General features: G+C 37.8%; 2 protein-coding genes across 2 annotated transcripts in view; both read right to left on the reverse strand.

Moving 5' to 3' along the window:
• The window catches only part of LOC115215365 (mucin-2), a 510,799-nt gene that overhangs the window by 385,243 nt on the left and 99,333 nt on the right, over positions 1-26,223 (reverse strand). The window lies entirely within an intron of this gene.
• LOC115215367 (centromere protein I-like) lies at positions 2,903-25,430 on the reverse strand. The gene is made up of 8 exons (XM_036506033.1): positions 25,333-25,430; positions 21,511-21,626; positions 17,621-17,774; positions 12,487-12,611; positions 8,780-9,050; positions 6,096-6,134; positions 5,353-5,433; positions 2,903-4,032 (listed from the first exon to the last, which is right to left on the reverse strand). The coding sequence occupies exons 3-8, from the start codon at positions 17,651-17,653 to the stop codon at positions 4,021-4,023; spliced, it is 561 nt and encodes a 186-aa protein (XP_036361926.1). The 5' UTR covers positions 17,654-17,774; positions 21,511-21,626; positions 25,333-25,430; the 3' UTR covers positions 2,903-4,020.

Below are 26,223 nucleotides of genomic sequence, written 5' to 3' on the forward strand. Positions count from 1 at the left end.
TAGTTGTCGGAGCACTGCATCCTTCAAAACTTCCATGCTTCCTGAGATTCGCCAACACTACACCTGATTTTCTCCCCTCCATACACACACAAGCATGTATCTGACTCATACATTGTTCACTTTCCAGACATTTGTACATTACTGCATGTACTTTACATGCACTTTCTGACAAGTTGTGGTGCACCTGAGCACTGTATACAATAATTTCATTATTATTATTATTATTATTATAACATTTTACATTTGATTAAATGGACTATTTAGGGCACAAATGCTTGGTAGGGGTTCCTGCAGTAAAACTCTGATGGTGTTTGGTGGTTTCAGAACAACAAAATACTGAAGGTTTGATTATCATTGGGTGGTACACTTTCTAGAGAGGGAACCAGAACTGAACCTTAGTGAATTTGGTACCCTAAACAAGGGTGGTTCAACCCTGGTACCAGTCATTTGATAGGAACCAAATTGAACTGAAATTTATAGGTACAGGTGTGGCTGTGTGGCAAGAAGTTTGCTTCCCAATCACATGGTTTTAGGTTCAGTCCCACTGTGTGGCACCTTCAACAAATGTCCTATACTATAGCCATGAGCTGACCACAGCCTCATAAGTAGATTTAGTAAATAGAAACTGAAAAAAGCCCCTCATATATATATATATATGTGTATATATATAATTTTAAAATAGGATAAAATCTTTATAAGAATTTTATCAAGTAGTTAGCATAAAAAACCTCATAAGAGAAAAAAATCCACCAATTTTTTCACTTTAATATATTTATATTATATAGAGGGCATTTATGTATAGTAATGCCCTCTATATAATATATATATATACACACACACACGTTTGACTTCAACCACTGTTGGTTTTTTTTTATGTCTGTAACTTAATGGCTCAACAAAAGAGACCAATAGAAGAAGGACCGAATTTTAAAAAATAAGGATTGGGGTCAATAACTTTGACTAAACCCTTCAAGATGGTGCCCCAGCATGATCGAAACAAACCAGTGGCCTAGAGAGAGAGATGTACACAACAACACTACAAATATCCATATATACATATATAAATATATAGAGAGAGCTGATATACAGATAAATGAGACTTATTTATACACCCACGCACACACACATAAACACATATGCACACATACACACACATGTAAACTTAGTGATTGGCAGTAATGAATATGAGGGTGGAATGGTTGAAGTTCATATGGTTATTTACAAAACAGCAACTGGAATAATTTGAACAACTTTTCTGTACACACACACACACACACACATATACATATTTACATGCAATAAACAAAAAAAAACCCCCTCAAAAAACACGTAATCCCACATATTCTGACACGTTAAGAAGGCATTCACATAGTTTTGATATAAGGAGAAACAAAACATGGAGCAGACTGAACCTATCTCCTATACTATTCCAGCATTCTCTGAATTCTGATTCAATGCTGTAGAGTATTGCCAGGAATTCCAAACAAAACACTTGTTAACAAATTAAAATCATGTCTGTTATTCGGTCTTTAATTATGATTTGTTTCTGGTTGTTTTTCCTTCTTTTTTTTTTTAATATATTTTTTAATGTACATTTTGCAAAAAAACACCATATTGAATATCTTTAAAAAAAATCCCAAGATAAAATAATTAGTTTACTACTTATTACTACAAAACAGATGCCAAAGTGATGTAACCTTCCCCAACACCATCCCTGATTCCACTCACTCCAACACACATGAATCTCAAAAAAAAAAACGAAAGGAAGAAATGTTTTTGATAAATTTTCAGTTATTTTATTTTATAACATTTTTAGATTTTATGCACACTCACACACATGTTCATATAAACAAATATATACGAGTAACCATTTATACACACATCAACTAGGCTGCTGGATGTTGTTATTATACACTGCTGGTCACAATGCGTTTCCATGTATTGTTATAGCATTTGAATGATGCCTAGGCAGGCAAACCAACATTCACCCTGGATGGAACACCTGTCCTTCGTAGGGCTACCCACTTACAACTGTGTGGACTGTAACAGTGTCAAAAAACTTTGTCAAAGATATGCAAGCAGGTCACTAACACAGTTCAAGTCATAGGGTACCTTAGAAATGCCTGAAAAATGAATCTAATAGTACATGTGGGTTTTAAATGGTTATCGTTATTCATCATGATTTATGATTGATATATATGTACAAAGTGGGTGCTGAAAAGTTCCTGACTTTAGGTTAAAGAAAATACAAGCAGATCAGTTAATTATGATTCTATTTAACATAATTCCCTCTCAGATTTGCACACTTATTGCAGTAGTCACTCAGTTTTTCTAAGTCCTGAAAAAGATCTTGGAAGGCTGGGTCTCCATCAAGGCCTTTCATGAAATCCTTTAAAGTCAGGAACTCTTCAGCAACCCCTTGTGTGTGTGTGTGTGTATATCTATCTATACATCCAGTATTTACATGGATACATATACAATGGAACAAACTGTTGATAACTAAGTCTGTCAATGCATAAAATTCTTAGACACACAATTATATAAAATACCAAAAGGAAACAAACAAACAAACAAACAAAAACAATATAACAGTATGTGTGTTTGAAAATGGCCCTCATTACTCAAACAGGATTTTAAATAAATTAGGAGTCATTAATTAAACTACACAGTGTTGTGAAGCCATCTACAGTGTAAGAGATCGGGAGTGTTGTGTGTTCCACCCACCTAGAATAATAAAGAAAAAATTTCACACACCTTACCCCAACAAACCAAACTACATCACTTCCTCACGTTTCCTCTTTTTCAAGCACTATGCTTATTTCTCATCACTGTATCATTGCTATCCTGTTGTCCCCCAACTCTTCTATATACCCATGTTTCACCAGTCACTGCAGTGCTAATGTTTTTTTTAAATGGCCCTCATTACTCAAACAGGTTTTTAAATAAATTATGAATCATTAACTAAACAACACTGTGTTGTGAAACCATCTACACAGAAAAATAGTTAAACAAGAGCAGCTGCATGCGAGTGGTGCTCATGGAAATGAAGGGATAGTGACTCCAAAATATACAGCAATTACTTACTGCTCCTGAATACAGAAAGACTATCAGTTCCTAAGATAGTCCAGTCCACACTTTACAGACTTCCATGGTTCATTGCTCAAGTGTTTATCATCACTTTGTGCAGTATCCAAGTGAATGAGACTTAAACCCTGCTCAGAACAGTTTGGCAGTTTCCCATTTTATGGTAACACTTGAACTATTGAATTCAGTACTCTGAATATGAACTGGTGATCAGTAAAATAGTGCAGCTACAACTTAAATTGGTAGATTATATTGCACTACATTTTAGTTAGAGAGCCCTTCTCTATGGGGTCAAGCGACCTGTTAGAAATAGCAACTGAATCTCCTTAAAATCAAACGCTCTTACATATTGGGTAGTCTGAAGAAGAAAAAAAACTTAAAAGAATTCCTTTGATTATATCTGCTTGAACAGATCTCACAGTAATAACTAATGAATCTTAGGACATTTTGTTGTTATTTCTAGCAGCTGTTACTCATACAACCACATAGAGCCCTTCCTCTTTGGTTGGTTGTGTACTATCCTACTTTGGACATAGACACTCATGCATTTCATCAACAATCATCAATCTTTATTGTTAATCCACATCAAATTATTTCAGTCAAATACACTCATCCATTCACTGAATACCTTAGATACTCAGCTAGACTGGCATAAAGGGAAAGACTGAGCACAATGAGTTACCTGCATCAAAGTACCCAGACAGCACCTCCCGTTTCATCAATAGGAAAATTACTTGACCATTCTATGTTAATAGAGATATTGATGCACAGGTAACCCAACGTAAGATTTTAACAATAGATCAACCACTGCATGATGGGAAAAGCACTTGGAACTGATCGACCAATTATTGCTCAAGTCTGCTTTGTGTGGCATTAAAACTGTAGTAGAAAAAGTGGTACTCAAACACTGGACAGGTGTGGTGCAAGCTTTCTTCTTCACTCAGTTTTCTAAAACGAAATAAAATGAAGAAATGATTTCAATAAATTGCTGTCCAAAACAAGAGGGACTTGGTCATAAAGGTTAATCAAAAACTGATTGAATACCCATGGCATTTACCCATAACCCTTTAGCATTCAGATTGTCTTGCCAAATGTAATCCTCACTTATTCACGTTGTTTTCAATTAATCATACATTATCTTGCACCTTTGACATTTCAATGATTTGATTGTTTATTTTTAGAATAACATTGAAGGGTTGAAGTCAGAGAGGCTGGATCTCACGAGTTTCATGATAAAACAAGTAGAATTTTGGTCTGGATATGGCTGGTTTGAATGCTAGGTAGGCAAGCTCTAAATTATCCTAAATGGATAATTTAAAGCTTGAAATATTTAAATATTTAGTAGCAACAACATTAATAAAATTAGAGGTTCAAGAATTGTGAAGTAATGCTGCTTAGTTTTAATTGAAAAGACAAAAATATTACCAAAAAATTACCAAAAAAAAAAAATTACCAGGCATAGGAGTGGCTGTGTGATAAGTAGCTTGCTTACTAACCACATGGTTCTGGGTTCAGTCCCACTGTGTGGCACCTTTGGCAAGTGTCCTACTATAGCCTTGGGCCGACCAAAGCCTTGTGAGTGGATTTGGTAGATGGAAACTGAAAGAAGCCCGTCGTATATAAGTATATATATATATATATATATATATGTATGTGTGTGTGTCTGTCCTCCCAACATCGCTTGGCAACCGGCACAACCGATGCTGGTGTGTTTACGTCCCTGTAACTTAGCAGTGCAGCAAAATAGACCGATAGAATAAGTCCTGGGGTTGATTTGCTCGATTAAAGGCAGTGCTCCAGCATGGCCACAGTCAAATGACTGAAACAAATAAAAGAGTAAAAAAGATGCAGGTAAAACATTTGTCAAGTTGTAAATACTGGTTTTACAAAAGATTTCACCTTCTGCCTTCGTTACTCTTTCTGGAATATATCTATTGATTCAACAAATTGATGTAAAAAGCATTGGTGATGGTGCCACGTCAAAAGCAGCCAGTACACTCTGTAAAGTGTTTGACATTAGTTTTAGCTTGTTGAGGAAATGACAACCTCTCTTGTGCTGGTGCCAGTACACTGTGTAAAGTAGTTGGTGTTAAAAATGACATCCAATCAAAGAAACTGCCAAAATTAGAACATATCAGAAAAGTATGGGCTCTGCCTCCACCCCACTCAACCTGTCTGAATAAGAACTAACAAATTGATGACCCAAACAGGTGCCCTAATATATATTAGGGTGTTTGTGAGCAGTTATTAAGAAGAAGAGAAACTTACTGTTTGCAACCGAGAAATGAAATCAGTTAAACCTCCCAATTCTTGATCACGCAGAAACTGGAAATATCTTTTCCGGTTTATCTGTAAAAAAAAAAGAGAAAAAAGGAGATTTCAGAATATCTAGTAAGATTATTTTTGGCTAAAGAACTGAAGATGTAACACATAATATTGGTAATAACAGAGAGTAATTTTGTTGATGAAGGTCAACCCACACCAAAAAGCAATAGATATTAGATATTTTAATTGTAGATTATATTCTTCCTATACCCAGAGATATCCCAACTGTTGCCATCACAACTTTTCAGAGGTATCTAACTATCAGTTATGATATATTCTTTAGGATGCGATTTGAGAGGGGCTTTGGCTACTATTTACTCTTTTACTTCTTTCAGTCATTTGACTGTGGCCATGCTGGTCGACTTTGCCTTTCATCCTTTCAGGGTCGATTAAATAAGTACCAGTTACACACTGGGGTCAATGTAATCGACTTAATCCATTTGTCTGTCCTTGTTTGTCTCCTCTGTGTTTAGCCCCTTGTGGGTAGTAAAGAAATAGGTATTTTGATTGCCTTTATGTTCTGAGTTCAAATTCTGCCAAGGCTGACTTTGTCTTTCGTCTTTCAAAGTCGATAAATTAAGTACCAGCTGCATACTGGAGTCGATCTAATAGACAGCCACCCACCTTCTCCAAATATTTCGGGTCTTGTGCCAAGAGTAGAGAAGAATAATTTGATAAATACTTACTCGTATCAATGAAGAATGCCGTCGGCTCTCGGGCATTTCCTGAGGAGAGTGAAAAGACAAAAACATTTTGATATTACTATCTTGAAAACCAAAAGATTGTATATATACTTATTTCTGATTGTTGAATTGTAGTTCTCTGGTTAAATGTCATTTAGATAAAGCTTTAAGTAAAATCCAGTTTCTATTTCATAGATGCCATTATAAGAGTCCACTTTGCTACAAGTATTCAGGTCCCTGGCCTCTGATCTGAGAATAACCTCCACCCTATAACGCTCAGAGTACCTGAAAATGCTCAAAGACACTACTCTTCCTGTCTTGACGAGAGAGAGAGAGAGAGAGAGAAAGAACTGGTATCTGTTTTTCAGTAAGCCAGAACCAAAGTGTAGAATAAAGAAAGACAATTAAATAATTAAATACTAATTAACTGATTGAGTTCCCATGACATTTACCTTTAACCCTTTGGCATTCAGATTTCTCTCTCTCTCTCTCTCTCTCTCGTACGTAATGTGTATTTATTCACATTGTTTGGAACTTATGTATTATCACATAGCTTTGAAACTTTGATGTGATTGTATATTTTTAGAATGGCATTGGAGAGTAGGTGTGAGAGGCTGGATCTGACCAGTATAAATGTTAAAGGGATAATATATATATAAAAAAAATGGACGATCAAGGCCCAAACACTTTTGACCACAGGTTGACCTAGGGTTAAACAACAGCAGTTAACTTATTGAATACTGATTAAGGCAGCAGCAAAGGTTAAAAGATAGATTGGCTGAAGGAATGAGAAAGGAATTTATTAAAGAAAAACAAAATACCTTTCTGGTTATTGCAGGTGAATAAATTAATACATTAAAATTAAATGAGAATGAAAGGAAGAGGAGGAGAGGGAAACAATGAGTAAAGAAAGGTGGGGGAGTGTTGGATGTTATCTTAGTAGTAGCATTTCCATTAGTTTATTGTGCCAAGGAAAAAATATTTTGCCTCTTACGGAGAGCGTGTATGTTCCGGTTAATTTATGTGTTTATTGGAATGTGATTGGTGTGTGGCAGGACAACTGAGTTAATTACTCTATCAAAGTAATATTCCAAGGAAACATTCTTGCTTCCACTCACCAGAAATAGCAAAGGAATAAAGAAAGATGATGAAAAGAATCCGAAATATGCAAATATATTCCTGTAAACAACACAGAATAATGCAGGTGAAATGCATTATTAATAGATTAAAATATTAATACAAGAATGGTAAGTATTAGAAGAATGGTAGATAAAAAATTTCAGAGCTTTAAAGTATATGAAGTCTAGGAAACTTTATGCAAAATAATTGTTCCTGTTCTTTAGCTCAACATGAAGCCTAGAATGAAAGGCACTCCAGTTGTGACCATCCCAACACATTATTTGACATTGTGCCAAAGAAGGAAATAATAGATACCACATCTATTAAACAACAGAAAGGTAGGCTTAATTATAAGAAAATTATATTTGTTTACTTGTTTCACTTATAGGATACTGGCCAGACAGGGGCATTGCCCTTAAGGGTTTCAGGCAAGTATACCAATCCAAGTACTTTGGGACTTGTTGATCTCATGAAAAACAAAAGCCAAGTTGTCCTTGACGAGAAAGGAGACGTTTGTAACTCAGTCATAACTAAAAACTGCAAGGTATGGTAGTTTGCTGCACTGATTTCAGGCCTCCTACTTTTTGAAATGGAATAAGGAAACTGATTGAAGCTTTCAAAGATATTAGTTGCTGCATGTTTTTTCTAAATTAAATTTTTTATAATCTCATATAGAACGTTCTTGAAAATCTTGGTGCACCGATACACAAGGAGAATTTTTACCTGGAAGATTGATATCAAGGATTCTGGAATGAGATTATGATGGCGAACTACTGTTGAATGTTAATTGGTGATGACACTAATTACATAGGTGTAGGAGTGGCTAAGTAGCTTGCTTACCAACCACATGGTTCCGAGTTCAGTCCCACTTTTGGCACTTTTGGCAAGTGTCTTCTACTATAGCCTCGGGCCAACCAAAGCCTTGTGAGTGGATTTGGTATATGGAAACTGAAAGAAGCCCGTTATATATATGTGTGTGTGTGTGTATATATATATATATATATATACATATATATTTCCTCTGTCTTCCCTTCTCGGGATCTTTCCTTCTATGTTTCCGACGAAGAGCTCCGCTTGAAACGTTAAACCCTCCTTCTTCCCTTCTTTCCTGAGCGTCCAATAATACTTTATTTGTTCCACGTCCTCGCGTTGCTGTGTTTTTTTGTGTTTTCTTGTTTGGATTAACTATATATATATATATATACACATATATACACATATATACGTTAGTGTATCTGTGTTTGTCCCCCCAACATTGCTTGACAACCAATGCTGGTGTGTTTACGTCCCTGTAACTTAGCAGTTCGGCAAAAGAGACCAATAGAATAAGTACTAGGCTTACAAAGAATATATCCTGGGGTCAATTTGCTCCAGCATGGCCACAGTCAAATGACTGAAACAAGTAAAAGAGCAATTACATATTTTTAATTGTGAATATATAAACAGAAACGTCTTTTTTTTGTTGTTTGTTGTAATATTTTGAAGTACAAACACAAAGAAGAAATTAAATTTTATAGAATGAGTGGTGGGAGAACAAGAAATGGTGAATGAAGAGAGAGATAACCAACCTTTCTCAGGTATAACAGTACATGTCCTAAGAACGCTTGGTGATGACACACGGATAAAGATGAAGTCACAGATTTGCTACGAATTCCAGGTATGGAGAAGATATCAAAATCAAACAAAATGGAATCAGAAGTTTGTTGTGCAGTATCAAAAGCTTTGTAACGCCAAAGAGCATTGCAGACATCTAAAACATACACATTCAACTTTTTAATGTGTTTGTCAAGTTTATAGGGTGTCTGAAGCTTCTTTAAGTTCTGGAACACACTCGAGTAACTGGAAGAAGAAAAGAAGAAATGAATGAAAATCATCATCATCATTTAACATCCGTTTTCCGTGCTAGCAAGGTTTGGATGGTTCAACCGGGGTCTGGGAAGCCAGGAGGATGCACCAGGCCCAGTCCGATCTGGCAGTGTTTCTACAGCTGGATGCCCTTCCTAATGCCAACCACTCCGTGAGTGTAGAAAGCGCGCGCGCACGCGCACACACACACACACGCACACACACACACACGGTAACAAAGGTAAAGATTCTTTCAAAGGGGTGTGTAAAACATTCACTGGTTGAATAAAGCATAAATAGCGGTATAATGCAAATTACAAACAATCTTGATCTGGCAGAGTTTCTATAGCTGGATCCCTTCCTAATGCCAACCACTCCGAGAGTGTGTTGGGTGCTTTTACACGCCACCGGCACAAGGGCCAGTCAGGCGGTACTGGCAAATGGTGTTTTTTATGTGCCACCTGCATGGGAGCCAATATAAATAATATAAATAAATTATTGGATTGTCATTTGCATCTCTCTATTTAATTTATAGTTTATATATTACTCTTTTACTTGTTTCAGTCATTTGACTGCAGCCATGCTGGAGCACCGCCTTTAGTCGAGCAAATCGATCCCAGGACTTATTCTTTGTAAGCCTAGTACTTACTCTATCGGTCTCTTTTGCTGAACCGCTAAGTTATGGGGACGTCAACACACCAGCATCAGTTGTCAAGCGATGTTGGGGGACAGACAGACACACAAACACACACATATATATATACATATATACGATGGGCTTCTTTCTGTTTCCGTCTACCAAATCCACTCACAAGGCTTTGGTCGGCCCGAGGCTATAGTAGAAGATACCTGCCCAAGGTGCCATGCAGTGGGACTGAACCTGTGGTTGGTAAGCAAGCTACCTACCACACAGCCACTCCTGCGCCTATATATATATATATAACTTGGCATTAGGAAAGGCATCCAATCATAGAAAGCAAACTAAAACAGACTAGAGTCTGGCATAGCTCTCCAGCTTACTCTCTAATCAAACCATCTAACTCATGCCAGCATGGAAAATGAATGCTAAATGATGATGAGGATATATATATATATCATCTGTCCAATGCTCTTCATTTACCCCTATCATAACCTGCTTCCTTTCTGCTTCTTACTTTCCTTCTTCTTCCCCTTTCTGTCTTTTTGTTTCTTCATTTTTGTCCTTCATCCATCATACACTATGACAGGAATCCTATATATAAACCTGCCAATTCCATCATTTCTTCATTACTAACCTATTTGAAGCCCCTGCAAAACCAAGAGACAAAAACTCAGAGTAGCAAGCGATAGATTTGACCAAAATAAAACATTAGGAATGGCTGTGTGGTAAGTAGCTTGCTTACCAACCACACGGTTCTGGGTTCAGTCCCACTGCATAGCACCTTGGGCAAGTGTCTTTTACTATAGCCTCGGGCCGACCAAAGCCTTGTGAGTGGATTTCGTAGATGGAAACTGAAAGAAGCCCGTTGTATATATGTATACAGATGTGTGTGTGTGTGCGTGTGTGTCTGTGTTTGTCCCCCCCAACATCACAACCGATGCTGGTGTTTTTATGTCTCCATAACTTAGCGGTTCGGCAAAAGAGACTGACAGAATAAGTACTAGGCTTACAAAGAATAAGTCCTGGGGTCGATTTGTTCAACTAAATGCGGTGCTCCAGCATGGCCACAGTCAAATGACTGAAACAAGTAAAAGAGAGTATGGTATCAAGTACTTTTTTTTCCAGCAATCAACTCTAAACAAATGTTTGTGTGTGTGCATGTGCACATTTGTGTGTGAGGTTGTATTTTACAGAATTACTTAAGGCAGCAATCTGGCAGAATTGGTAACATGCTGGGTGAAATGCTTAGTGGTATTTCATTTTTCGCAGTACCAGTTAAGCAGTGGGGTGTCAATGTAATTGACTTAACTACTCCTGGGTGTAAGTATTAAAAACTGCACCCCTCTGCCAAGCTGTGTCAAGCCAGTGTGGCAGAGAAGGCTCATGAAACCAGTATGATCACAAGCTCAAATCCATGGTCAACACATCAGACCATGGTTGGTGGAGAGAACATGCTGAGGCCTCCATCCTGCAGTGGACACAACATTGGCAATCCAATCCAATTGTTTTTGCAAAGAATCTATGCTAAATTTTATTAACTCAATAGAAAGTGTCCATGGTTGAAGATTTGGAAAATATGAAGAGTCTGGACCATTTGAATAGCAATTATATTTATGTAGATCAACTTAGCTTCAACGAGTTAGGTAAATAACATTATCAGACTTTTTAAAGACAAGAGGCACAAGCAAAATAAATTTTTCATCCATTAAAGGAATCTGGTTGAACAATTGCTGAATCCTCTAGAAATAGGTAGCAAATCTGTATCAACTCAAATGATACCTTCTTAACCCTTTAGTGTTCAGATTACTCTGTTAAATGTAATACTTTTTCACTCAAATTGTTTTGAATTAATCCTGGATCATCTTAAAGCTTTGAGGTTTCAATGATGTGATTACTTATCTTTAGAATGGCATTGTAGGTTAGGTGTGAGAGGCTAGACATCGCCAGTTTGAATATAAAACATGTAGAATATATTGGGCCGGATTTGGCCAGTTTAAACACTAAAGGGTTAAAGGTATAATACATATTAGATAATGTAGTCCAGGATGCATAATTTATCCTTTACTTGTTTCTATGATATGCTGGTCCCCAAACAAAACTGGAGCAACAGGAAATGGAGGGTTTAGCTCAACAACACAACATGCCTCCAGGGCCAGGAATTGACCTTACAATCTGGTGATTGTGAGTGCAACACCCTAACCACTAGGCCATCACATAAACTACATACAATTCTTGCTGGTAAGAAAAGAAGAATTCTACAATGGATGGAGAACTTCAAAGGAATGCTATAGTCCAATGGTAGAACATCTATCATATTAACAAAAGAAGTGGATTCAAGTCCCACAGGTAGCCTGGGGCTTTTCTCATCCAAATCGTTTTTTAACTTAGTATTTACACATAATTATTAACAGCTTTATCTATTTTGAATTCAAGCTGGTGCCATGTAAAAAGCACTCGATACACACTGTAAGGTAGTTGGCACTAAGAAGGGCATCCAGCCATAGAAATCTTGCCAAAACAGACGACTGATACTTGGTGCAGCTCTCAGGCTTGCCAAATACTGTCAAACTGTCCAACCCATGCCAGCATAGAAAACGGACACTAAATGACGACGATGTATTCCACTGTTTTTAAAACATTTATATAGCTTAAATAAATAGAAACAACCCAACAATGAGAATAGAAAATAATTAGATTATAAAAACAAAATACACACAAACACAGATAATAAAATTCCTACAAGCAATTCTGAACATCAGCAGAAACATGAAAGGATTTAGTGAAACTTACTCTAAGATGATACGGCACAAACGTGAAATAACTGTGCACTGATTAGAGACAATGAGGCGACTGACAAATTCTGGTGATGGAATGGTCAATAATGGGAAGTTGGTGTTCAGAACGGTTATTAGCAACTGTGGAAAGAAAGGAGTTATTACATAGTAAAAACAGATGACTTATTATGCATTTAGTGTATGAGAGAGAGGGGAAAATGGTGTTACAATAGGCATACTTTTCTGGGAGGCTTTGTTAAACTTTCCAGGGATGTTTTGCTAAACTTTGTAAGAGAACTGCAACAGCTACAAGTGAGAATTGAAACTAGATGTAATAATGGTTTCAAATTTTGGCACAAGGCCTGCAATTTTTGGGGAAGGGTAAGTTGATAATATCAGTCCCAGTGTTCAACTGGTCCTTGTTTTATTAACCCTGGAAGTATGGAAGGCAAAGTGATCGCAGCAGAGTTTGAACTCAGAATGTAAAGATGGACGTAGTGTTGCTGAGTATTTTTCTTGGCATGCTAACAATCCTGCCAGTTCACCACCTTCAAATCTAGACCTAATATTGGTTTCAATGGACTGAGGGGTTTTCCCTCTCTTCATGCCCTTAATTGCTTTACCTACCAAGGTACTGTCAATTTGGATAGCTGGTCCCTCTGTTGGGCCGACATGTGGCAGATTCATTTTCTTACATTCATTCTCCTCATTTAGCAACCTTTCACAGTGGCATCTCCGAGTCTCTCACTTTGCAGCATCATTAAATGCAAGAGAACCATCATCCATGCAGACAAATATCTCTCCTATGCCATTACAGTTTTCCCTCTCACACTGTCTCTGATCCTCATGATGCAGAACATGGGCAAATTCCTTATCTGCTTCCCCTCTGGCTAAGTAAGCTTGTCTCCTAGCTTTCTTCTGGCTATCTTGTACTACTACCACCACACTTCCAGTTCTTCCATGCCTGTTTCTTTTCTCTAATGGTCGTGTCAACTACATTGTTCCACCACCATGTCACCTTAGGTCGAAAGAGCACTTTGCACCGACCCTCAACAGGTTGTCCTCCACATTATGTGATGCTACACCTCCACTTTTTTTTATCAAAAGCTTCAATACATCTCTAAATTTGTGTCCATTCAGAGGATCCTTAAGCTTCCAAACGCATGTTTTTCACACTGGTCATCTTCTGGGCAGCCATTAGCCCTGACCCTGAAGTCGCTAACAACTAACCTATGTTGTGGGGTGCATTCTTCACCTGGGAAAGTTTTGGCATTTATAAGTAGCCATCTTTCTTGATTCCTGATGAGAATGTAGCCTGACTAATGTACCCACCAGACTGGTAGGTGAACAGGTGACTGGCAGGATTCTTGAAGTTAGTATTACAGATCATAAGATCATTTGCATCACAGAACTTCAGCAGCCTGGTTTCAAATCTGTTTCCACAATGCAAGCTCCCTCAACAGTTGTCCTCTATATTATGTGATGCTATATCCTCCTCATTTTTGTCAAAAGCTTCAAGTAATACGCTTCTAAATCTGTGTCCATTCAGAGGATCCTTAAGCTTCCAGACCCTTCTTTTCCACACTAGTCGTCTTCTGGGCAGCCATTAGCCCTGATCCTGAAGTCACCCATTGAAGACACCAGCCACAAAGAGAAGGTCCCTGCCAATCATCAATGAGGTAATCTGTAAGAGTGTCACAGAATTGGTCTTTCTGTTCATCAGGTAGCCCTGGCTGAAGGGTATAGGCTGAGATAATGGTTGCTAATCCATGTTGCAGCACTAGTCTAAGCTTAAGTATTCTATCACAGACTGACTCCCTTATCAAACCATTTCTCAGCAAGGAGTACAACCATGCCCCCAACCTCATCACTGTTCCCTACCCAGAAAATCTTATATGTTCTTTGTTTGTGGGGAACCTAGTAGAACTTCCTCCCCACCTTACCTCCCGGATGCAACACAAATCTACATGCCCCTGTTCAAGCATCTTGTAATGTATCCTATAAACAAGAACCCCTTAAATCATTATGAGCATCACAACAGACTTTGTCAATATACAGTTCATTGAAGGCAAATCCACCCAACAGAGACCATCCTTCTCTATATTACAAATCAGCACTACAACCAAATGAAACATAAAATGTTGCAGCTACTACTGTTTTCAGCAGATAGTTAATCACACCATGTGGTCCCTATTTAAAGCTAGATGGACTGAGAGTAAAGTGCTTTGGTTATGGATACAACACCTACTATAGGCACAAGGCCTGAAATTTGGGGGAAAGGGGGATGGTTGATGACATCGACCCCAGTGCTGGACTGGTACGTTTTTCATTTTGACCCTGAAAGGATGAAAGGCAATGTCGACCTTCGTTGAATTTGAACTCAGAATGTAAAGACTAATGAAATACTGCAAAGCATTTTGCCTGGCATGCTAACGTTTCCGCCAACTCAGCACCTTGATAATGCTCATAATTAAATGCAAACAACGATACCTTCAACTGGTTTTCTGGTGCATTTCACATTCTTTTAGTAACAAATTCACGAATTCTGACATCTAAAATACTGGTAAATCAAATGCTAAACACAACTGACTGCTTTTGTTTTAGGAACAAAACAGCAAGGAAAACTAATTCTTTTGCTTCCACTCTCAAATGAAAGTGATATTGTGATATTACATTTTGCCATACAATCCTCTTGGTTTCTAGCTGGTTGACTTTAGCCCTTCGCTTTTCAGACCTGGCCTCGTGCCGGCAAACAGAGGGAAACACCCAAACAAGTCATGCAACCAGACAGCTTAATATACATCTTGCAGGCCACACAAATGGATTCAATTGATTTTAGTTCAGGTGGCACTGATTAAGAAAGCAATTAAATATTATAATTGCATCTTAAATTCATATCAACTTGTGTTATAGTTTGACTAAATTCAAATTCTGTCTACAGAAAATTTAAGAAAATGTAAAAAAAAAAACAAAAAAAAACACCAACTTATGAAGCTAATAACTCATTAGTGTCATATAATTAAATGAGTAAAGTGTAACTAAATGAGTGCAAAAGCCTAAAGAAAAATATACCTGAATTCAATTAACTGTTTTCAAGTAGCAAATCAATTCAGTCTATTGATGGCATTTGAAATTTTAGCCATCAGGATTACACGAAGATATTTTTTTCTAACCGTATATAAACGATTATGTTTAATTATTTTAAGATTTAATTATCTTTTCACACCTATTTTTCTAGCTTACAGAGATTCATTAGTTTATCATACTGAGTTATTTACACAAAAATTGTGGCTCTTAGAAGGGGCTACAAAAATATAGCTAATACTATTTTGGGTGATTCAGTGATTGGTTTGTTTTTGTTTTTGCTAGCTGAGTGTAATTATTAAAACAGTATTTATTAGGCATAGAAGTGGCTGTGTGGTAAGTAGCTTGCTTACGAACCACATGGTTCTGGGTTCAGTCCCACTGTGTGGCACCTTGGGCAAGTGTCTTCTACTATAGCCTCGGGCCAACCAAAGCCTTATGAGTGGATTTGGTAGACGGAAACTGAAAGAAACCCATCGCATATATGTGTGTGTATATATATATATATATATGTGTTTATATATATGTTTGTGTTTGTAAACTCAACATCACTTGACAAGTGATGCTGGTGTGTTTACATCCCCATAACTTATCGATTCAGCAAAAGAGACCGATAGAATAAGTACTAGGCTTACAAAAAATAAGTCTTGGGGTCAATTTGCTTGACTAAAGGCGATGCTCCAGCAGTTATTTTACATGAGGTCAATGTGAGCTACTCAGAATCTAGCGATCCAAGAGATGAGAGATGAGTGGAGCAGTTTGAATATGAGAGTTACATGCTAGTCATAAGCGAAAGCTTTACTAATGTAAAGAATAACAATATGACAGTGACCTAGGTAAGGACAATTACAAGAAACCCAGCACAATTTCCATGTGCTTAATTTTAATTCCACCAAGAGAGATTGGGTTGATTTGAAGCTATAATAAAAGATGCTTAAACTGCCATGCAGTGGGATTGAAACCTGAAAAATACAATAGGAGTTGCTGCGTGGTAAGTAGCTTGCTTACCAACCACATGGTTCTGGGTTCAGTCCCACTGTGTGGCACCTTGGGCAAGTGTCTTCTACTATAGCCTCGGGCCGACCAAAGCCTTGTGAATAGAATTGGTAGACGGAGATGAAAGAACCCTGTCGTATATATATATATATATATATGTATGTGTGTATGTGTTTGTCCCCCCAAACATCGCTTGACAACCGATGCTGGTGTGTTTACAAAAGAGACCAACAGAATAAGTACTAGGCTTACAAAGAATAAGTCCTGGGGTTGATTTGCTCGACTAAAGGCGGTGCTCCGGCATGGCCGTAGTCATATGACTGACACAAGTAAAAGAGTAAAAGAGTGAAGCTTCTTAACCACAAGGCTAAGACAGTGCGCACCTTCATAACAAAAAATTTATTTGCATTATTTACATTCGACGGATATTTGTCCTCATCTTGTTTGTTGTTAACACGTTTCGGCTGATATACTCTCCAGCCTTCTTCAGGTGTCTTGGGGAAATTTTGAACCTGGGTTCTCATTCCTAAGGTATATTTTTCCATGTTATTATTATTATTATTACTGTTCAGGTCACTGCTTGGAATTGAACTCGGAATCTTGGGACCTGTGGGCATATGGTGTAGTGGTTAAGAGCATGGGCTACTAAGCACAAGATTCTGAGTTTAATTCCAAGCAGTGACCTGAACAATAATAACGAATAATAATAATAACATTGAAATATATACCTTAGGAATGAGAACCCAGGTTTGAGATTTCTCCAAAACACCTGGCTGGAGGGTATATCAGCTGAAACGGTGTGTTAACAAAAAAGATGAGGACAAATATCCGTTGAATGTAAATAATGCACATAATTCCACATCTCTTAAATATAGAACTGAAAAGATTTATTGTAGCGAAATAAAAACAGAATTGATAGGTCTCTTTTCTGTGCAGTGTTACTATCTCACAAAAGGCAGTTTGCTTTGGTCTTTAATAAAAATTCAGCCATTATGAAGTGGAAAAGAAAAACTAGATTTCAAGCAATATCTTTTGCAAATATGTTTAATAAACAAAGACAGAAGGCTTACTTGTTCTTGGAACCATAGGCAGAAATGTACCATTATCAAGTGGTCATCCTCACAGAGTAATCCCAGGAGGCAAAGTTCATCAATAAAGTCAATAAGCTTCTTGAACTCAATATGAGCTCGGAAATTATCAAAATCACCTTGAAAGAAACTGAACCTGAAAAACGAGAAATATTATATATATATTTCTTCATTGCCCACAAGGGGCTAAACATAGAGGGGACAAACATGGACAAACAAAGGGATTAAGTCAATTACATCAACCCCAGTGTGAAATTGATACTTTATTTATCAACCCCGAAAAGATGAAAGGCAAAGTCGACATCGGCGGAATTTGAACTCAGAACGTAGCGGCAGATGAAATACCGCTAAGCATTTCGCCAGGCATGCTATATATATGTCTATGTATATATGTAGAAGCAGAATTAGGTAAGTTGATATATGTTTGTCACATATTTCAACTGCTTAAAGGCAAATACACTGCAGTTACCATGGAGAATAAACCTCTCTTATGGTAAAAAGGTGTGAAAACACCCAGTCGTTCAGTGTCACCCTCTATTAGGAATCCCAGATATTGATGTTTTGAGTTTATTGGCTCTTATCAATTAGATGTATCTAAGGGAAGCAACTCTAAACGAACTTAATAAAAGCTGTAACTTTATATATAACTATCACTATGACCCAGCAACGCCGGGGCATAGTGCTAGTGCATGCATATACAGCTGTGTGCGTGCGCACATACACATGAGTACTGACCAAATCTCCGACCAATCATATACAGCTAGCTGGCATTCAATTGGCGTATCAAGTTTCGGGCATTTTGAATGGGTTTTGGATAGAAAATTCACAAAAAAGTCATTTCTATTGATTTTTTTAATGGCTTTGTGGGGTGACTGAGGAAATGTAAAGATGTGCATGACCACCCTTGGACGGTTTTGAATGACCATAGAAAATGCGAGCCCTCTAACTGAAAAATTGTGGATTTGTATAAAGGACACACACAGACAGACATTTTTGCTGTTATATATATAGAGATTCAGTCAACACATAGACTAATTTGCACTAGTAGATCGCTCAATCAAGGTAAATAACAAGGTGTCAGTGCTAAGTAGTGTGTAAGCATGAGCAGAATTAAGTAAGATGAAATATGGTCGGCACCTCAACTGTTAAATGGCAAATACACCTGCAGTTACTGTGGTAAATAAATCTCTCTTGTGGTGTAAAGGTGTGAAAACACCCTGTTTGTTCAGTGTTGCCATCTATGAGGAATCCCAGACATCGATGTTTCAAGTTTGACTTTTTTCAGGATGTGCCTAAGGGAGATTTATTTTCTCCACAGTAACTGCCTTTTAGCAGTTGAAATATGTGACAAACATATTTCAACTTCCCTAATTCTGCTCATAATTATACACTGCTTAATGCTGACACTTTGTTTTATTTATATATATATATATATTTAAGCAAAAAAGCTAGTTCTAAAATCTAAGAGATTGTCATAGTAGTTGTACTAGAAAGTAATGCTCGTAGCCACTTTAACATGGACATCTCCTCTAGCTGGTTAACAATGCACAGCTGCATCTGATACATTGCAAGCAGGGGAGCAAACTCCTACCACACGCACATGGTGGATAATATTGTTTTGCTAAATTACCTATCAAAGGATGGCAAATAATCTTATTGGTCAAAGAAATTTGAAACCATGGTATAACCGGTAATAAAAATAACAAGGTAAAAGTTTTTATTTTTCATTTACTTCGAAAATTGCTATTAGATCGTGATTTTGGCCATGTTGGCTGCTATTTCTAGCATGTAAAAATTACCTGTTAAAGGGTAGTTTTCTTTTGTGTTTAAATGTACACTATTTTAAAATATTATATATATATATATATATATATATATATATCACCTGTGTCGGTGGCACATAAAATCACCCACTACACTCTCGGAGTGGTTGGCGTTAGGAAGGGCATCCAGCTGTAGAAACACTGCCAGATCTGACTGGACTGGTGCAGCTTTCGGGCTCCCCAGACCCCAGTTGAACCGTCCAACCCATGCTAGCATGGAAAGCGGACGTTAAATGATGATGATGATGATGTACACATACCATCATTCTTGTTTAACGTCCACCTTCCATGCTGGCATAGGTGGGAGGTTTGACAGGAGCCGGCCAGGCAGAAGCCTGCACCAGACTTCTGTGACTGTTTTGGCAGGATTTTTACAACTGGATGCCCTTCCTAACACCAACCACTCAGCTGAGTAGACTTAGTCCTTTTTTATGTGGCACAAGCACAGGCAAGGTCAGTTTTGACAGGGTTTTTACAGCTGGATGTCCTTCCAAATGCTAATCACTTTACAGTGTGAGCTGGATGCTTTTTAAGTGGCACCTGCACTAACAGAGTCACCAAGTACCTTGTAAGACAAGAAAAAAAAACTTTTGAGAGGGGAAAGGGAATTGGAGAAGGTGATCTTCTGTCAGATGATGAAAGGTTATAGTGAGACAGGTACAGAAAGAGGTGCCTTGCTGTAGAGGAAGTACAAGGTTACCCGGCTGGAGAGAGAGAGAGAGATCAGAAATGAAAACAGAAACAGGTGTGCTGCTGCAAAGGAGATACATGGTTACCCAACCCGAGGGAAGTGCAGGAGAAGGAGAGAGAATGTGGGAGAAAGCAGGATAGAGATGGTAGCAGAGTGCCGGGCATACTCACAAAGGCGGGGGATCCGAATATAAAGAGGATGGTTGAGTAAAGGAAAAGAGAGATATAGAGGGTGGCAAGTGTCAGGGCATATTCTTGAGGTTCAGATGTCATAATATATATTCTGAGCCGGTAGAATTGTTAGCACGTCAGATAAAATGCTTAGCGACATTTTGTCCGAATTTACGTTACAAGTGCAGGAGTGGCTGTGTAGTAAGTAGCATGCTTACCAACCACATGGTTTTGGGTTCAGTCCCACTGCGTGGCACTTTGGGCGAGTGTCTTCTACTATAGCTTTGGGCTGACCAAAGCCTTGTGAGTGGATTTGGTAGACGGAAACTGAAAGAAGCCCGTCGTATATATATATATGTATATATGTATGTATGTGTGTGTATGTGTCTGTTCCCCAACATCGCTAGACAACCGATGCTGGTGTGTTTACGTCCCCGTAACTTAGCAGTTCGGCAAGACAGACCGATAGAATAAGTACTAGGTTTACAAAGAATAAGTCCTGGTGTCGATTTCTTTGAGTAAAGGCGGTGCTCCAGCATGGCTGCAGTCAAATGACTGAAACAAATAAAAGAGTAAAAGAATATATATATATATATATATATATAAATATATATATTTGGTAGGAATAGATATATTAATATTTGATCCAGCTAAAACAATGCAAAGTGCACTGTGACCAGCAGTGTATAACAACATCCAGTAGTCTGGTTGATCACACAATCTCACAAGTATAGCTGAAAGACTTCAACTAAAGTAAACCCAAAATAGACTCAGTGGGATGTGATTGCAATGTAGAACATTGTGAGGGACAGAACAGGTAAAGCAGCTAACGATGATTTGTTCATGAAGAGCCTAATTATGAACTGGTTCAGCTACTCTTAACAATTGGATGGGTTTCCTCCAGAAACTGTTCAGCCCCAGTTCAAGTAGACATATGATCAAATACATTCTGGCAATTACGATCCTGTCTTTTTTTCTTTCTTCTATCAGACACAGTTTACCTAGGATTACATCACTCAACATGTCCTTCCTTCCGTTTCTTTTCTAAGACAGTAGGGTCTTTCCCCTCAATCCTCCACTAACTCATTCACACACAAATGCATAAAAATGTTTAACAATAAAGCATTCAACACCGATAACAGAGAACAAAAAAAAAAAGAAAGAAAGAAAGAAAGAAGGAATAGATACTCATATTCCACTGCAATAGCACTCTTGGTGGTCTTTGATTTCCTTAACAAATGAAGATGGTGCCATTTATTTATATAATTGGTGACTAGTTCTGTCAATGTTATTAGAATCCGGCACTGAATAAAACAAAACAAGGATTAGTCATAGACATTTACAAGAACTATAAAGAGATTTAAAAGCGGTGCTCCAGCATGGCCACAGTCAAATGACTGAAACATGTAAAAGAGTAAAAAAGATTAATATTGTTGTGTGTCAGTAAGTCTCAATTTAGTAAACTAAAGGAATGAGTTTATGTTTATGTGCCAATGCTTTGTACATTCATTGTATCTGTCGAAAGTATTATTTATATCTGTATTTTCTGATGAACGGCATTGTTAGAAACTGCAGAGAAGGCCTCTGAGTGGGTTTGGGATGAAGAGGGGAGATTACTGCTATTGGGATGCTAAGTTGGGACTTGATCAATCCTGGCTGGGTCAACTGGGTGAGTGGGGTTTGATGTTAGAAGACCCAAACCCCAGTGGAGACCCTAGAAACATCACTGAACATTTGCAAGATGCATCTTAGAAACTAATAACAATCTCCTCATCCCATATCCCTCTGCCTCCTCTTCCCCAAAGTTTCTCTGCCTCCTTGACACTCCTCCTCACCTTCCTGCATGAAACCCCTACACTGGTCTTTCCTTCAAGGATTCACCCAGGTTTCCTCTCCCCATTAATCTATTGCTTCCTTCCAAACCCTTTTCTCTCATATCTTCTGCCCACACTAGCCCCTTATGATATTGGATAGCCCACTGCTTTTTCTCAACCCTGTCACTACTTCTGTGAAGTGGTTGAAGCTAAGAAGGGCAACCAACGATAGCAATCAGACCAAAGAGGCCCTTGGTCTATGACACATACACATTAGACCCTGTGAAACAATCCTACCTGTGCCAGTATAGAAACTAGATGTAAAGTGGTTGATATTAGGATAAGCAGCCAGCCATGGCAACCAGGCCAAGGACATTGGTGCAGGAGTCAGTCCATCGACTCATCAAACCCTGTCACACTGACCAACCTGTGCCAGCACAGAAGCTAGATGTTGAGGAAGATGAAGAAGAAGAAGGAAGAGGATAAATACAGAGGTCAAGCATTTCAGAGCATTCTCTTGAAATAAAAAGAAATGATTATCACATTTGCAAAAAGTAAATATCAATTGAAACAGAATGAAGAAGAGAAGAGAAATATTAAAAGAGTAATGCAATATTCTGATTTTACCTTTAAATAAGTTCCACGTCGGAAAAATATTTTCCTCAGGGGATCTAACAGAATCTGATGTAGTTCTGAATACGATATTTGAAAGGAAAATTAGAAAAGACAAAAAAATGATAGATATCAGTAAGAAAGTAAAGATTTACAATAACTTATCACTGAAAATATAAAATTTTTAGATAATTTCTTCCTTGAATTAAAAAGTTTGCAGGTGTAGCTTTTGTAAAAGCTGCAAACCTAGGCCACGTCTGATCCAAAAATCTGATTCAAGCCCAGGCTATCCCTGCTCGAATAATCAATGGTGACTTCACCAATTAATATTCTGCAATAGTTGATAATATACAAGATGAGCTACAATGAATCACCTCATCACAAAGTGCGTATGCATGGGATTAGGGACCACAAGTGGCCTTGTGTTCCCACTGAAACTATAAACATGAAATCTACACCCCAACAGCAAATGACAACCATAGCTACAGTGTTCAAGCTTCACTACAGCTGACTGTCTGACATGGTGAACTCGCTGGTTGGAGCTGGTTCATTTCAGTCCAGGGTAATGCCACAACAAGCACAAGTATTGGATGAGATACCTTGCAATAATTGTTTCAGCTCTTAGCATTCAGAGTTCAAATCCCACCATGGCCTACACAATCGACTCAGATGCAAACATTGAGGCCAAATCTCCAGTCTGAAAGATTAACCACCTACGTCCCCCAACCACCAGTATCAAAGACCCTATAAAGGGTCATGGGCACCACCCTTCCTGCCTCACTAAAAGATTTAAAAAAATAAAAACGATTACCAAGAACTAAGTAAAAACTTTCAAGAGTTTCAGCTGAGAAAATAGACAAGTTGTCATTGCGTTTAAAAACACACAGAATGTAAGGATCTTTTCGGTTGATGCCAAAGATTTGGTAATTTTAAGATCAAGTAAAAATTTTCAAACTTGGAGTGTTGAAACTCTTTTACTTGTTTCAGTCATGCTGGAGTACCACCTTTAGTCGAGCAAATCGACTCCAGGACTTATTCTTTGTGAGCCTAGTACTTATTCTATCGGTCTCTTTTGTTGAACCACTAAGTTATGGGGACATAAACACACCACCATCAGTTGTCAAGCGATGTTGTGGGGACAAATACAGACGCATATATATATATACATATATATGATGGCTTCTTTCAGTTTCTGTCTACAAAATCCACTCACAAGGCTTTAGTCGGCCTGAGGCTATAGTAGAAGACACTTGCCCAAGGTGCCACGCAGTGGGAGGACTGAACCCCAAACCATCAAACTTGGAGTGTTGATGTAAATTTTCACACTGAATCTGGGATTCATTTATTCCCAGGAAAATTAGAAAAATATTACAGAGTTTCAAAGTTTGATAACTTAGTTCAGGCAGACAACAGGAATTGGAAGATGAAAACCTTCTGGAGGATAACTGTCAGAAAATGACAAATGATAGATACAACACAGCAGAAAATGATATCACTCATCAAAACTTGAGGTGGTTAAAGTGTCACAGTGATGCAAGTTCCATGTCTTTCTTACAATGGAAACAAGGCTGACTACAGCTTTGCTATTTTCTTTGGAAACAAACACCAAAGTGAGATGTATGGTTGAGAATAAAACTGAAGAAATATGAAATCTCTGACAGCAACCAAAATGATCTGAATATAGTGGTGGTTAATCTAGTCAAATATTTCATTTATGTGTCGGTGGCACATAAAATCACCCACTACACTCTCGGAGTGGTTGGCGTTAGGAAGGGCATCCAGCTGTAGAAACACTGCCAGATCTGACTGGCCTGGTGCAGCCTTCGGGCTTGCCAGACCCCAGTTTAACCGTCCAACCCATGCTAGCATGGAAAGCGGACGTTAAACGATGATGATGATATTTCTAATTGTGACCATTCTATTTTATTCTAAGACTTACAATTTATAAGCATATATTTCTTTTATCTTTTACTCGTTAGAATGCTGCCATGCAACGGTGCAACCTTGAGAGAAATGGAAACAGCAACACTGCCATAACTTACATGGAAACCACGAATGTGCTTTTAAGGGAGGTAAGAGAAACACTTGAAAGTCAATGTAAGATCGTAATACTTCATGTAAAGTAACTATAACAAATAATCCAGAACCTTTGTGTGTTACAGGATTGATCTCATAATCTAATCAGTTTGCGCCAGTCACGAGACCAAACATCCCTGAAAGTTTCATCTGAATCCATCCAGCAGTTCTTGAGATATCTTGTCCACAGACAAACAAACAAACACAACTGAAAAACAATACCTCTGCCTTTGCTAAGGCGGACGTAATAACATTAACAATGAAAGCTATAGGGAGACCACCAATAAAAAGTTCTCATCTAATTTCAATCAAAGTGATTTACATATCACCATGAATTCAAAAAGCAGTTATCGTTTTTTATTCCATTCCAGAGTTCAGAATTAGCTCTTTCATGTCAACAATCTTGTCATTCTCTATTTCTGTCTTTTTTTTGAGGATAATCAAAATATAATAAATATATTATTAGTAAAACATAAATCATTAACTATATTTTAAAAACCATACTTACCTGAAAACTTGTGTATTCGGATGTGTGGAATCAATTTAAAAATGGACTGATTAAAATGAAATCCATCCCAAGTATCAAGGAACTGGTACAGAAAATATTCAATAGCTGGGGTGCCTTCCTGATTGGGGTAGAAATAAAATATAAATGAATTAATTCATTACCATCATGCTAAAATAATTCTGTAAGAAAAATGCAATAACAAAAAAAAAAGTCTAAATCCACATTCTCCATAAGCCCTGGGGTTGATTTGTCCGACTAAAGGCAGTGCTCCAGCATGGCCGCAGTCAAAATGACAAACAAATAAAAAAATAAAAGAATCTTGAGCTTGTATAATCAGGACTGACCTAGTGCTCATTCATACAATTCTATAAATAAACCTCTTTTAACACTTTTTATTAAAGATTAACCAATCATGAAAAAAAATGAGAAACCTGTTTTTCACCAAACATGTATTACAAAATGATGTTTCGCATTGATTATATAAGTTGAAAAATATCTATATATATAAAAGTGAAGTTGTGTGAGTGTCTGTCTCCTACGATTTAGATTCCTAACTACTCCCACATTTTGCGGTGCAGTTTAACCAAATTCGGGTATCTTATAGTCGTGATTCATATCGAGCCCGTCTGGGTATTAGCGCGCGTCTACGATGAGTCTACAATTTAAAAATAATTTAACATCATTTTTTTCCATTTCTTCCAATTTTATCGTGTGTCGATGGCGGCGGAGTTGGCGTCCATGCTCACACCTGCACCCGTGTTGCTTCTCCCCCCCTCGTGAAGCTGTGGGGAAGGGAGTGTAAGGAAATCAACGTCGTAAAGCGTTGTCAAGGAGACCAGCGTTCTTTTAGAACGACGACTTCATGGCTTGAAGTCGCCAAAACAGAAATCG

Source organism: Octopus sinensis, linkage group LG9 (assembly GCF_006345805.1).
Source record: "Octopus sinensis linkage group LG9, ASM634580v1, whole genome shotgun sequence".
Lineage (NCBI taxonomy): Eukaryota > Metazoa > Mollusca > Cephalopoda > Octopoda > Octopodidae > Octopus > Octopus sinensis.

Excerpts from the sequence above, each read along its gene's own strand:
- LOC115215367 (XM_036506033.1), bottom strand. The coding sequence starts at position 17,653 with ATGGTACATTTCTGCCTATGGTTCCAAGAACAA. Across the intron at positions 12,612-17,620 it reads GCCTATGGTTCCAAGAACAA|TTGCTAATAACCGTTCTGAA; the intron begins GTAAGCCTTCTG and ends TTCTTTCCACAG. Across the intron at positions 9,051-12,486 it reads TTGTGCCGTATCATCTTAGA|TTACTCGAGTGTGTTCCAGA; the intron begins GTAAGTTTCACT and ends TTCTTCTTCCAG.